This window comes from Rattus norvegicus, chromosome 1, assembly GCF_036323735.1.
Source record: "Rattus norvegicus strain BN/NHsdMcwi chromosome 1, GRCr8, whole genome shotgun sequence".
Lineage (NCBI taxonomy): Eukaryota > Metazoa > Chordata > Mammalia > Rodentia > Muridae > Rattus > Rattus norvegicus.
The window spans coordinates 166,540,408-166,552,622 of NC_086019.1; the positions used below are offsets into that span (position 1 = coordinate 166,540,408).

Genomic DNA, 12,215 nt, shown 5'->3' on the forward strand with positions numbered 1-12,215 from the left:
CTTGTGATTATGAGGAACACTTTGGGCTTAAAGGTTTTGAAGACAAGATCAAGTAACCTCATTGGCTGATGAACTTATACAGAATAAAAATGAGCAAAGGGTCTCCTACATTAATTACATTTATAGAGTTTCTTTCTAGTATGGGCCTGTTCAGGGATCTGAAAAGAACCATAATGTACAAAAGCTTTTCTATAAAACTTGCACTTACTTTTATAATATTTTAGGTATTTCTAGTATTAGGTATTCTCTAGAAAAATAGAAAGAAAAAAATGCACACACACACTAATTAGTGTTGCCATTGCTGTAAAGAGACATCATGGCCAAGGTAACTGGTATAAAGGAGAACATTTCATTAGGGCTGGCTTACTGGTTCTGAGGTTCAGTCTATTATTATCATGGCAGGAAGCATGGCAGTGTCATGAAGAGATGGTGTGGCAGGAGCTGAGAATTCTACATCTTGTTCCAAAGGCAAACAGGAGAAGACTGGCTTCTAAGCAGCTAGGAGAAGGGTCTTAAAGCCCACCCCTACAGTGACACACTTCTTCCAACAAGGCCACACCTATTAATAGTGCCACTCCCTGGGACAAGCATATTCAAACCAACACACACACACACACACACACACACACACACAAGAGAGAGAGGGAGGGAGGGAGGGAGGGAGGGAGGGAGGGAGAAAGAGAGAGAGAGAGAGAGAGAGAGAGAGAGAGAGAGAGAGAGAGAGAGAGACTTAGTTGTCATGATAGGTTCTGGGTATTAAAACCATTAATGTCTTTTAGAGCAATGATTATCAAGCTGTGGGTTGAAACCCCTTTGACAAACTTCTGTCTCCAAAATTATTTACATTATGATTTATAGCAGTAGCAGAACTACAGTTATGAAGTAGCAGTGAAAATAATTTTATGTTTGGGGTCACCACAGCACAAGGAATTGTCTTAAAGGGTTTCAGCACTAGGAAGGTTGAGAACCACTGCTTTGAGGCAAAGAACTCAGTGGCTACTCTGTTCGTGGAGTTGTACGTCCTGGCTTTGAAGATACAGGATACAGGACTCTCATCCATCCCCTCTCTCTCCACAAGAGTCTCTGATTCTTTATATTGAGACCATGTTGGAAGGCTGAAGAACTTTGAGAATAACATTGGTGGAGCATGGCAATGATAGATGCACTCAGGTAGAAGTGAAGGTAGATAGGCACACACTGGCTTTCCTTGACCCTCTCTACCTATGGGCTGCCTCTTAGAAGGTGAAATCTGAGGATGGACGTTCAGCCGATCTCTGAAAACATTCTCACAAACATAATCAGAAGTATATTTCTCAGGTCATTCTAGATCCCAATAAGTTAATAATTGAGACCAACCATCACATGTTTCCCCCTTTGACACCCGACCACTTCTTATGTTACATTTAATTTCCAAATAAAGACAGTAAAAGTGGTTGGAGTGTAGCACAATTGGTAGAGTGCTTGCCCAGCATGTATGACGACCTGGGTTTGAGTCCCAGCCCCACATAAGTTGAGCATGGTGGTACACAGATATAAGCTCTAAAGTTGGGATGTTCAGAAGTTCAAGATTATCCTGAGCTACATAGCTACTGACCCCGTCTTAAATAAAACAGACTAGGCATCTATGAGAACCTGTCTTAAAACAAACAAAAAGACAAGTCTCATAATTTTACCCAACATGACATAACTATCTTCATACAACTCCAAACACACTAATTATTCTCCAAGAGTAAATAGTGAGGTCCCTTTCGGAATATTTCAATTTAAATATGCTAATATAGATTAAAAACTTGAGTACTAGATTGTTGGGGGGAGGGCGGCAAGTGGGGGAGGATGGGGAGGGGAACGCCCATAAAGAAGGGGAGGGGGGAGGGGGATGTTTGCCCGGAAACCGGGAAAGGGAATAACACTCGAAATGTATATAAGAAATACTCAAGCTGATAAAAAAAAAACAAAAAAGGAAAAAAAAAACTTGAGTACTGATATCAACACAATGCTATGTTACATAATACAAGAAGAGGAAGGTAAACATGGATGTTAAATACACACACAGACACATGCTCACACATATATATGTATGCATGTACAAACATATCCTTAACAAAATGGGACAAAATGATATATACAATCCTCATTTCTGTAGCTGGTCGTTTGGCCACAGTTGGTATTATCTACCTATGGCCTCTTTGTCTGTGAATGTGAGTGTAGACACACACACACACACACACACACACACACACACACACACACACACACACGGTGGAAAGAGGACACAACCTTGGGTGTCTGTCTCATCTTCCACCTTGTTTGAGATAGGGTCTCTTGTCATCTGCTGCTCTGTGTGCTAGGCTAGCTGGTCCATAAGTTTTCAGGGACTCTCTCGTCTCTGCTGGCTTCCCTTCTTTAGGAGTTCCGGGACTGCAGATGCCCATCAGCACATCCATCTAAGGTTATGCGGCTTCTGGGGTCTGAGACTCAAGTCCTTGTGCTTGTGTGCAGTTCTTTCCCCTCCCATCCATTAAGCATTTGCACAAACTCCTGCTGCTTTGGAATGGCCAACCCTTTTTGTCCTTTCTGCAAGTCTGATCATTTCCTTAGAGAATGCTTTAGGTGTTACTTAAATACAGATGGCTCTCCTCTCATTTCTGTGAGTATCTGAATTTAATCTGCAGATTGTCAACACGGTGACAGGAACTAAGAATAATGATAGAGCAAGTATTGAGCCTGAGGTTTTTGAGGGACTTCTACATCTAACAGACAATACCATGTCTCAAATGTAGGAGAAAAACATGGTCTGTTCAGGTGATTGAAGCCATGAGGGCAAGTAAAATTATTCAGGCTAATGCACAGAGGGAGAAGACAGGACCACACGGGCCACAGCTTTGAAGAAACAGCAACCTGAGTCATGAAGACAGGCAGCCTCTTTACTAGTTCTGTCCTGTTAGCATTTGTTTATGTCCAGTCTTTGTTTGCTTTGAAATACACACTAAACAGGCACCTCTGTGGGTTTGGGAACTACCAATTTTTCGAGGATTTTCCAGTCCACCCCTGTTCTCATGCAGGCATTTGAAGGGTTGACCACACCCACTTTCGTATTTCTTCCCTGACTACTTGGGATGCTGCTGCATTCAAGAGTCTACCAGCCCTCAAAGCAACCCAGGCTCTTGTACTTTCAGTCTTTACACTTTTCTTTTTCAATGTACTTTTTCCCTCTGAAAGTTGCAATACCATCTCAACGGAATGTTGTTTAAAGTAACAAAGATCAATAACATTCACAGGGAGAATTATTAGTGTTTTTTATTTTTCACTACACGCTGAAGTAGCCTAAATTTTTCATTCAAACCTCTACTCTACACTGTGAAAGAACCCTGGCTGGCCATACTTGGAGCACAGAGTATAGAAAAAGAACTGCTCGAAACAGGGTGTGGTCAACCCTTTAAATGCCTGCATGAGTGGACAGGAGTGGACTGGAAATCTTTGAAAAGTTGGTAGTTCCCAAACCCACAGAGGTGCCTGTTTAGTGTGTATTTCAAAGCAAACAAAGTGGAAAGAGATCAGAAGAAACCCAGAATTAACTTTTTGGTTCTTGAAGCATTTAGCCCTCAGCTACTAGGTTGTAACTCTGCTATATGGCCACAAGAAGGCAGCATCAAAAGTGAGACATAGCTCCTTGAGCATTGGTACAAGTATTTTGCTGTTTGTTCCAGCCTGTCCTCCAGACCAGTATTTATTCTTTTCCATCCTGGTCATTTATTTTCTCTCTTCCATGGCAAGAACTCCTCCCTACCACTGTCCTAAAAAGGTCTCAGAAGAATTGTGTAGCCGTTGGCTCAGCTGTCCTTAGGGGTTTGAGTGGACCTTGGGTCCCAGATCACTCATCTCTGCTGGCACTCCCAAAGGCCACCAGACAATCTATATTTAGGTAGCAGAACTGATGAAGGACATGCTGTGGCTCAGACTTAAGGGAGACAGCAAAGGGAGGTTTGTCTTGGCTTTGGGAAATCTACAGAGACTGTGCAGGGCATGGAGGGCACATTTGGACAGCCTGACTGCTTGGAGAAGTCTGTCATTAAGCAGCCCTTCCAAAGTACAGTAGCTTGGACCAGAGACTGTGACCAGTGACTGACTCAGAGAGGAATTTCTTCATGTCTCTGTGAGGCCAGTTCCAATTATTATCTACTTCTACGAGAGGACTCTCCAGTTCCAGCCTTTCTGCCTTTAAGGAGCAAGGCAAGGGAGATTAGTTTACCAGAAATAATGTGAAATGCAAAATGTGTGAATGTGTTCATGTATGTGTATGTGTGTGTGTGTGTGTGTGTGTGTGTGTGTGTGTGTGTGTGTGAGAGAGAGAGAGAGAGAGAGAGAGAGAGAGAGAGAGAGAGAGAGTACAGGTACAGGTAGTGAGTGCCTGGTTATGAAATAGAAACAGAGAAGGTGGAAGCTGGGCTGGAAAGTGACCTTTAAGCCTCACCATGAAATCCTTTGTTAACAGACAATGGGGGCTGACTTTGTCTTGAAGGTTAGAGGCATCCATAACTCTATAATCAGAAGCCTGACACCTCAAGTCATGCTTTTCAGAGGCAGTGATGTGGAAGGTGTATTGGAGTAGAGACATAGGTTTGGGAGAGATCTTATTTGGGGCAAGACAAGGCCCACAGCTATCTGGGTAGAAGCATCACACAAGTGGTAAGTTCTATGCTTGTGTCTCAGGACAGAGGTCTGTAGTAGAGAGGTGTTGTGCAAAGGAGAGAGCTGAGCCTGGGATGTTATGAACTGACTAGGGAGAAAAAGCTACAAGAGGTGTCTCTGTGGCCACTTGATTGTGGTAGCAGCTGGCCTCACCAATTCTCCTTCTGCATCTGTACTGTGTCTGGTTTCAGTGACACACCCAAGCCAAGCATGTTTGGGATCATGGACCTCTCTCACAGACATCCTGATGGGTGATTCTGTTCTGCTTTATGTTGGGCGCCTGGAGCGATAATGTCTCCTTATCCTCATCTCCCTGGTCCTTAGAACTTCAGAACAGGTTTCCATTCTCTCTAAAGGAAAGGAGTGATCACTTAGGGGTGAATGAATCATTTTCCAAAACAGCCTTCTGTGTGCCTCACCTGAAAATTCTGGCTCTGTGGGTGGTGGAGCAGGTCCTGGTGGATGGTGTTTGCAACTATCTTAGATAAATAAAAAAACCACCTTGTGTATTTGGAAATTTTATATATGGGGATAATATGTTTTGATCATGTTCATCCTCTTCCTTCCTTTCAAGACCCCTCCTCTCCAACTTCATATCAGATAATGTTATTAGGGGAGTTTGAGAAATGCTACACGGACTTAGAAAAAAAGAAAATCTTGAAAACTGGTTCTAGGATGAGTTCCCATTTCTTGCCATAAATCAGACTCTGTCAGACCAGAGGCAATCAGATATGAAGCCTCTGGTTTTGGACCTATACCTGCCTTTGCCCAGATTGTACCAGAAGTGACACTGTCAGAACTGAAGGTCTGTCAAGACCTGATGGGGCGTAGCTAAGAGTCGTGACCAGGCCAGGATTATTAACTCTTAAAAGAGAGATTGTTCTGAGTGTTTGGGGAGGAGGCATTCCCTCATCAAGATGAATAGAGCGGTATCAAAATTTTCTTATGTAGAGCTGTGACCTCAGAGGGTCAGGATGAAGTTTGGGATGTTCAGAGAGATGCGTATAAAATAATGACTTTGGATCTGGTTTCTTTGGTGTGTGATGTTTTTCTTTACTTGCATTTTTTTATAATGACATTTATATATTAAAATAGGAAGAATGAGAACAGAAAGAGGTGAGGGCTCAGGACACTCTTTTTCTTTAAACTAAGCTTTTATTTTTTTTTTTTATTAACTTGAGTATTTCTTATATACATTTCGAGTGTTATTCCCTTTCCCGGTTTCCGGGCAAACATCCCCCTCCCCCCTCCCCTTCCTTATGGGTGTTCCCCTCCCAACCCTCCCCCCATTGCCGCCCTCCCCCCATAGACTAGTTCACTGGGGGTTCAGTCTTAGCAGGACCCAGGGCTTCCCCTTCCACTGGTGCTCTTACTAGGATATTCTAAGCTTTTATTTTTTAACTGTGAGTACTCCACTGTTCTTTCACATTGGTTCTTCTTTCTCTGAGCCATAACTAAGTGCTGTTTTTTTCCTCTTTTCTTTCCCAGTCTCTGGATCTGGCATGCCACAACCCTTGGTCCCTTTCATCGCCACTCCAAATGGAAGTCTGGCACATCCAACCTATTTCCTACTGGTAGGCATCCCTGGCCTGGGACCCAACATCCACTTTGGGCTGGCTTTCCCCTTATGTTTTATGTATGCAGTAGCCACACTGGGCAACCTGGCCATCATCTGTATCATTCGTGTGGAGAGGCACTTGCATGAGCCCATGTACCTCTTCCTGGCCATGCTTTCTACCATTGACTTGGTCCTCTCCTCTGTCACTATGCCCAAAATGGCCAGTTTGTTCCTAACTGGCATTCAGGAGATCGAGTTCAACATTTGCTTGACCCAAATGTTCCTTATTCATGCCCTATCAGCCATGGAGTCTGCTGTCCTGCTGGCCATGGCTTTTGACCGCTTTGTGGCCATCTGCTACCCATTACGCCATGCTTCTGTGCTCACAGGCCCCACCGTGGCCAAGATTGGGCTGGCATCCCTAGCCAGGGGATTTGTATTCTTCTTCCCATTGCCCTTCCTTCTGAAGCGTCTGTCGTACTGCCAAACACATACTGTCACACACTCCTTCTGTCTTCACCAAGACATTATGAAGCTATCCTGTACTGATACCAAAGTCAATGTCGTTTATGGGCTCTTCATCATCCTCTCAGTCATGGGTGTGGACTCCCTCTTCATTGGCTTATCCTATATCCTCATCCTGAGGGCTGTGTTGGAACTATCAACTCGAGGGGCAGCACTCAAGGCTTTCAACACCTGCATCTCCCACCTCTGTGCTGTCCTGGTGTTCTATGTACCCCTCATTGGGCTATCAGTGGTGCATAGGCTGGGTGGTCCCACATCTCCGGTCCATGTGGTTATGGCTAATATCTATCTCCTGCTACCACCTGTAGTCAATCCCATTGTGTATGGAGCAAAGACCAAGGAGATCCGTTCAAGGATTATCCGTATGTTCTCACAGAATGGCAGGTGAGGATACCTAGTTGGGTGTCCTCAATAAAACTAAAGATGACAAGATAAGGATCTATAGAATGACTTCATGACCACATCATGCAACTCACCGGAGTGTCTGCTTCTTGTTATGCACAGATAGGCTTTGCATTTTTGTTTCTGGGAATATGTTAATACAGAACTTTTGACCAGTCTGGACAGACCATCATGGAGAACAACTGTCCTATGGTATCTGGTATCATAGCTCTGTCATCTTCCTTCCTCCCAACTAGAAAATATACACAGTCTTGACATGGAAGACTGTAAATGCTACCTCTCATGATTCTTGACTTTTGATGTATAACTTTTATGGTGCTTTCTCTCTTGTGTAAATGGCAGTGAATCTGTGCTGATTATATAACCTATTACGCAAACCTCCAAGTAATTATAATTGTAACCGAGAGTCAATGAAGGTATTTGGAGGTGGATGTGATTGGAACAGAGGCAGTTGATATGAAATGTTGAAGTTTATACTTTGCATGTGTTTATGTGGAATCTGTCAATGTCCATCTGTGTGGCTTCATGGACACTATTACTTATAAAGATGTTTTCTATTTTAGTTTTGGATATACATGGGTGTCTTTATATAGAAAAGATGGAAAGAGTGAAGAAGGAGAGAGAAACATGAGTATGTGCTAGCTATGTCCTAGTGAATGTATTAGCCACGCCCTGATGTGTGCATGTTATGAATGACATCCTTGCTAGCTATGTCCAAGTGAATGTATTAGCCACGCCCTGATGTGTGCACGTTATGAATGATGTCCTTGCTAGCTATGTCCGAGTGAATGTATTAGCCACGCCCTGATGTGTGCATGTTATGAATGACGTCCTTGCTAGATATGTCCTAGTGAATGTATTAGCCACGCCCTGATGTGTGCATGTCATGAATGATGTCCTTGCTAGCTATGTCCTAGTGAATGTATTAGCTACACCCTGATGTGTGCATGTTATGAATGATGTCCTTGCTAGCTATGTCCTAGTGAATGTATTAGCTACGCCCTGATGTGTGCATGTTATGAATGATGTCCTTGCTAGCTATGTCCTAGTGAATGTATTAACTATGCCCCGATGTGTGCATGTTATGAATGACATCCTTGCTAGCTATGTCCTAGTGAATGCATTAGACACGCCCCGATGTGTGCATGTTATGAATGACGTCCTTGCTAGCTATGTCCTAGTGAATGTATTAGCCACGCCCTAATGTGTGCATGTTATGAATGACATCCTTGCTAGCTATGTCCTAGTGAATGTATTAGCCACGCCCTGATGTGTGCATGTTATGAATGACGTCCTTGCTAGCTATGTCCTAGTGAATGTATTAGCTACGCCCTGATGTGTGCATGTTATGAATGATGTCCTTGCTAGCTATGTCCTAGTGAATGTATTAGCTAAGCCCTGATGTGTGCATGTTATGAATGACGTCTTGATGGTACCTTTACTTTGTAACTTATATGTAAGTTGATGTATTGATATACATCTGCATAAGACTGCTGGTTTATGCATCTTTATGGTGGGGATATATTTATGAATACCTGGTACCTGTTTTTTGCTCATATCTGTAGAATGTGATACACCCCTCTGTGGTACTGGGATGTCTGTGTGTGCTCTCTGTTTTTAGCATATACCTTTACTATGTCTATACTGCATAGTATTTTAATATGACTATGATTGTTGATGTGTGCTTATGTGTGTGTATGAATCTGTGTTTTCTGTGATAAATTATTTTGGGTATTACTCCTGGCACTTTTGTTTCAGACACATTTCTGGATTATGTGGCTCAAGACTCAGATAGTCTTGGTATTTCTGGATTGACAAGTGGTTTCCGTGTAGAGCTGTGAGTGGAAGTAGAAGATTGATGAAATCTGGTTGCAAGAAGCAAGAATAATTTCCAATATTGAGACACAAGTCTCTAGGAGACCTGGATACTTGGTCAAGCTCAGGGTTTGGCTATGACCCTGGGAACATAAATAATCATGCTGATTTTCCATTCTTTCTCAAAGGCCAGTCCCTATCTTTTTTTTTTTTTTATTTTACCCACAACCTCTTCCCATCTTACTGCATCTTCATCTGGGCATTGAATTTCTGTAGTTCCTGCTCCTGTCTTCCTTCCTCAGTGGCAGTTCAGACTTTCCTCAGCTCTCTCTCTCTCTTTCTTTCTTTCTTTCTTTCTTTCTTCCTTCCTTCCTTCCTTCCTTCCTCTCTTTCTTTCTTTCTTTCTTTCTTTCTTTCTTTCTTTCTTTCTTTCTTTCTTTCTTTCTTTCTGGTGTCTCATACATGTTTTTTAATTTATTTTTATTGGATATTTTATGTGTTTACATTTCAAATGTTATCCCCCTTTTTCCCTCTCCCATACCCCTCCCTCTTCTATGAAGATGCTCCTAGTCCCTCCCATCCACTCCCACCTCAACACCCTGGCATTCCCAAACACTGGGGAAATGAGTCTTCATAGGACCAAGAGCTTCTCCTCCTATTGATGCCAGACAAATGTTGTCCTCTGCTACATATGCAGCTGAAGCCATGGGTCCCTCCATATGTACTCTTTGGTTGGTGGTTTAGTCTCTGGGAGCTCTGGAAAGTGTGGTTGGTTGATACTGTTGTTCTTCCTATGGGGTCGCAAACCCCTTCAACTCCTTCAGTCCTTTCCCTAACTCCTCCATTGGGAATCCGTTGCTCACTCTGATGGTTAGTTGCAAGCATCCTCATCTGTAATAGTAAGGCTCTGGTAGAGCCTCTCAGGAGACATCCATATCTGACTCCTGTCAGCAAGAACTTATTGGCATCAGCAATAGTGACTGGGTTTGGTGGCTGCATATGGGATGGATACCCAGGTGGGGCAGTCTCTGGATGACCTTGTTTTCAGTCTCTGATCCACTCCTTCCGCTGTATTTCCTCCTGTGAGTATATTATTCCCCCTTTTAAGAAGGTCTGATGCATCCACATTTTGTTCTTCCTTCTTCTTGAAGTTCATGTGGTCTGTGAATTGTATCTTGGCTATTCTGAGTTTTTGGGCTAATATCGACTTATCATGACTGCACACCACGTGTGTTCTTTTGTGACTGAGTAACCTCACTCAGGATGATATTTTCTAGTTCCAGATGGAATTTGCCTAAGAATTTTAGGTAGTTTCCTTTCATTTCTTGATGGTTTTCAAGCATGTTTAAAAGTCCTTAATTGGAGATTTGCCAATTTCACCGAGGAAGCAAGGAGCAGAAGAAGATGAACATGTGAGTCTTTGAAGGCTCTGATGTCTCTTAGGGTATGATATATCTCACTGAAGCACTCTTGGTCTGCTTACAGATCTTGACACTGGGTTAAAAAATCAACCTGAAGAAGTATAGATAGAAATGAATGTAGATTATAACAGAGGAAAGAATACTGAACTACAACATAAAAGGTAAAAATTTGGAAATATTATAAAGTGATATATAATTTCTCCTAACATCGTTTACTCATGTGTATGATGATCAACTATTATGTCAGCAGTGAAACAGAGGTTTTTGATGACCTTTACACATGTTTTAAGTGTTATCAACATGCAATAGATGATCATATGCATCCTGTGTGTATACAAGTTTGGGAAGCCCCATTCATGCTATGGTCTGTGTGAATAGCCCTCTGGAATTTTTTAAATATTACAGAATTATGGCCATGGGTGCTATTCTGATATATTGTTCTACTGATTTAAGAACAAACACACCTCTTTATCTCTTAATAAATATAGATTTCTTAAACAGGTATTTAGAGAAGTTGACATTTACCTTCCTGTGTTGATCTTAGAAACGAAATTCAAAGATGGAGAACCCTGCCAAGAACCTCTTTCAGATGTGGCTGCTGTTGTTATCAGAAAAGGAGGCATGTGAGGTTGGAATCATATTGGATTTAGATTACGATCAATGGCTTTTAACTGGAGACCAGTTATTTGACCTATTGAAACATAGCATTTGCAGACTACGAAACAGAAATGTAAATAGGTCTTGTTAGATGAATGTGGGGATTAAATGATATAATAAATATGAACACAGTTAAATAAAAAATAAATCTTGATGACAATGGTTTTAAATAATAAAAATGACAATAATGTATGTCATCTCTTCTAATTTCTTTCAGAAAAAGTAATAAACTACATTCAATGCATTCAAGTATTTTATCAAAGTTTTCCCTAAATATTTTATATTTTTAATGCTAATATGAACGGCATTATTTATTCAATTAAAATAAAATTTATACATTATTAGTAGAGAGAACTATGATTTCTCTATATTAATCTTGAATTTTAAAAATTATTGTACTCCGGTTTTATTTCTAGAATTTCTTAGCAAATTTTACCAAATTTCTTCACAGATGATCGTGTTGTTTGTGAATTTTCATTTTTCATTTTTTCATTTTTCATTTCCAATATGAAGTTGTTTGCATAAATACAAAAGAACAATATGAACTTTCTCTACTATCTTAAGGGAAAAATTGCCTTCATTATTAAGTATGTTTTAATAAATTCTTGAGTGGATTATTGAAACATTTGGCTACAACTCTGGATTTCTTTCTGCAATTTCATCACTTGTTTATGGGGATTTGATTTGCTCTGAACTGTTTGTTATCTAATAGGAATAAAGCCACCTTTAAAGATGTAGTCACAGCACATCTTTCTCTGCTTATTTAGCATTTCCTTTTCCAATTTCATTAATGAGTACAAGACACTGTGATGGTATCTACCCACATTCCTCTCTCTTAGCCCCTCCCCAACTCCTACAGGTTCCTTCTCCCCAGGTAGTTCTCCCCTGTTTCCATGTTTTTAAAATTTTATATTTTGTGTAAAGTTTTTGTAAGTCGCCATCAATGCTATGTGTTCTCAACTGTAGCAGCCAGAAGACAGTCATTCCTAACACTCCTTCCCTTCCTCTGGCTCTCACAGTCTTCTGCCTCCTCTCCTGTGATGGTTCCTCACCAGTTCTTCTGCTTTGTTTCCAGAAGGCATCTCAGTAACTTGATGCTAGGTCCATCACTTGTTTTGGATGTGCTTTGCAGGTTTTCAGAACTTGCT

General features: G+C 41.5%; 1 protein-coding gene across 1 annotated transcript; it reads left to right on the top strand.

Annotated features, from left to right (window-relative positions):
• Positions 1 to 6,102: 6,102 nt before the first annotated feature.
• On the top strand, positions 6,103 to 7,160 carry Or51d1 (olfactory receptor family 51 subfamily D member 1). The gene has a single exon (NM_001401506.1). It carries the CDS (start codon positions 6,192 to 6,194, stop codon positions 7,158 to 7,160), a length of 969 nt encoding a protein of 322 aa, NP_001388435.1. The 5' UTR covers positions 6,103 to 6,191.
• Positions 7,161 to 12,215: the final 5,055 nt, after the last annotated feature.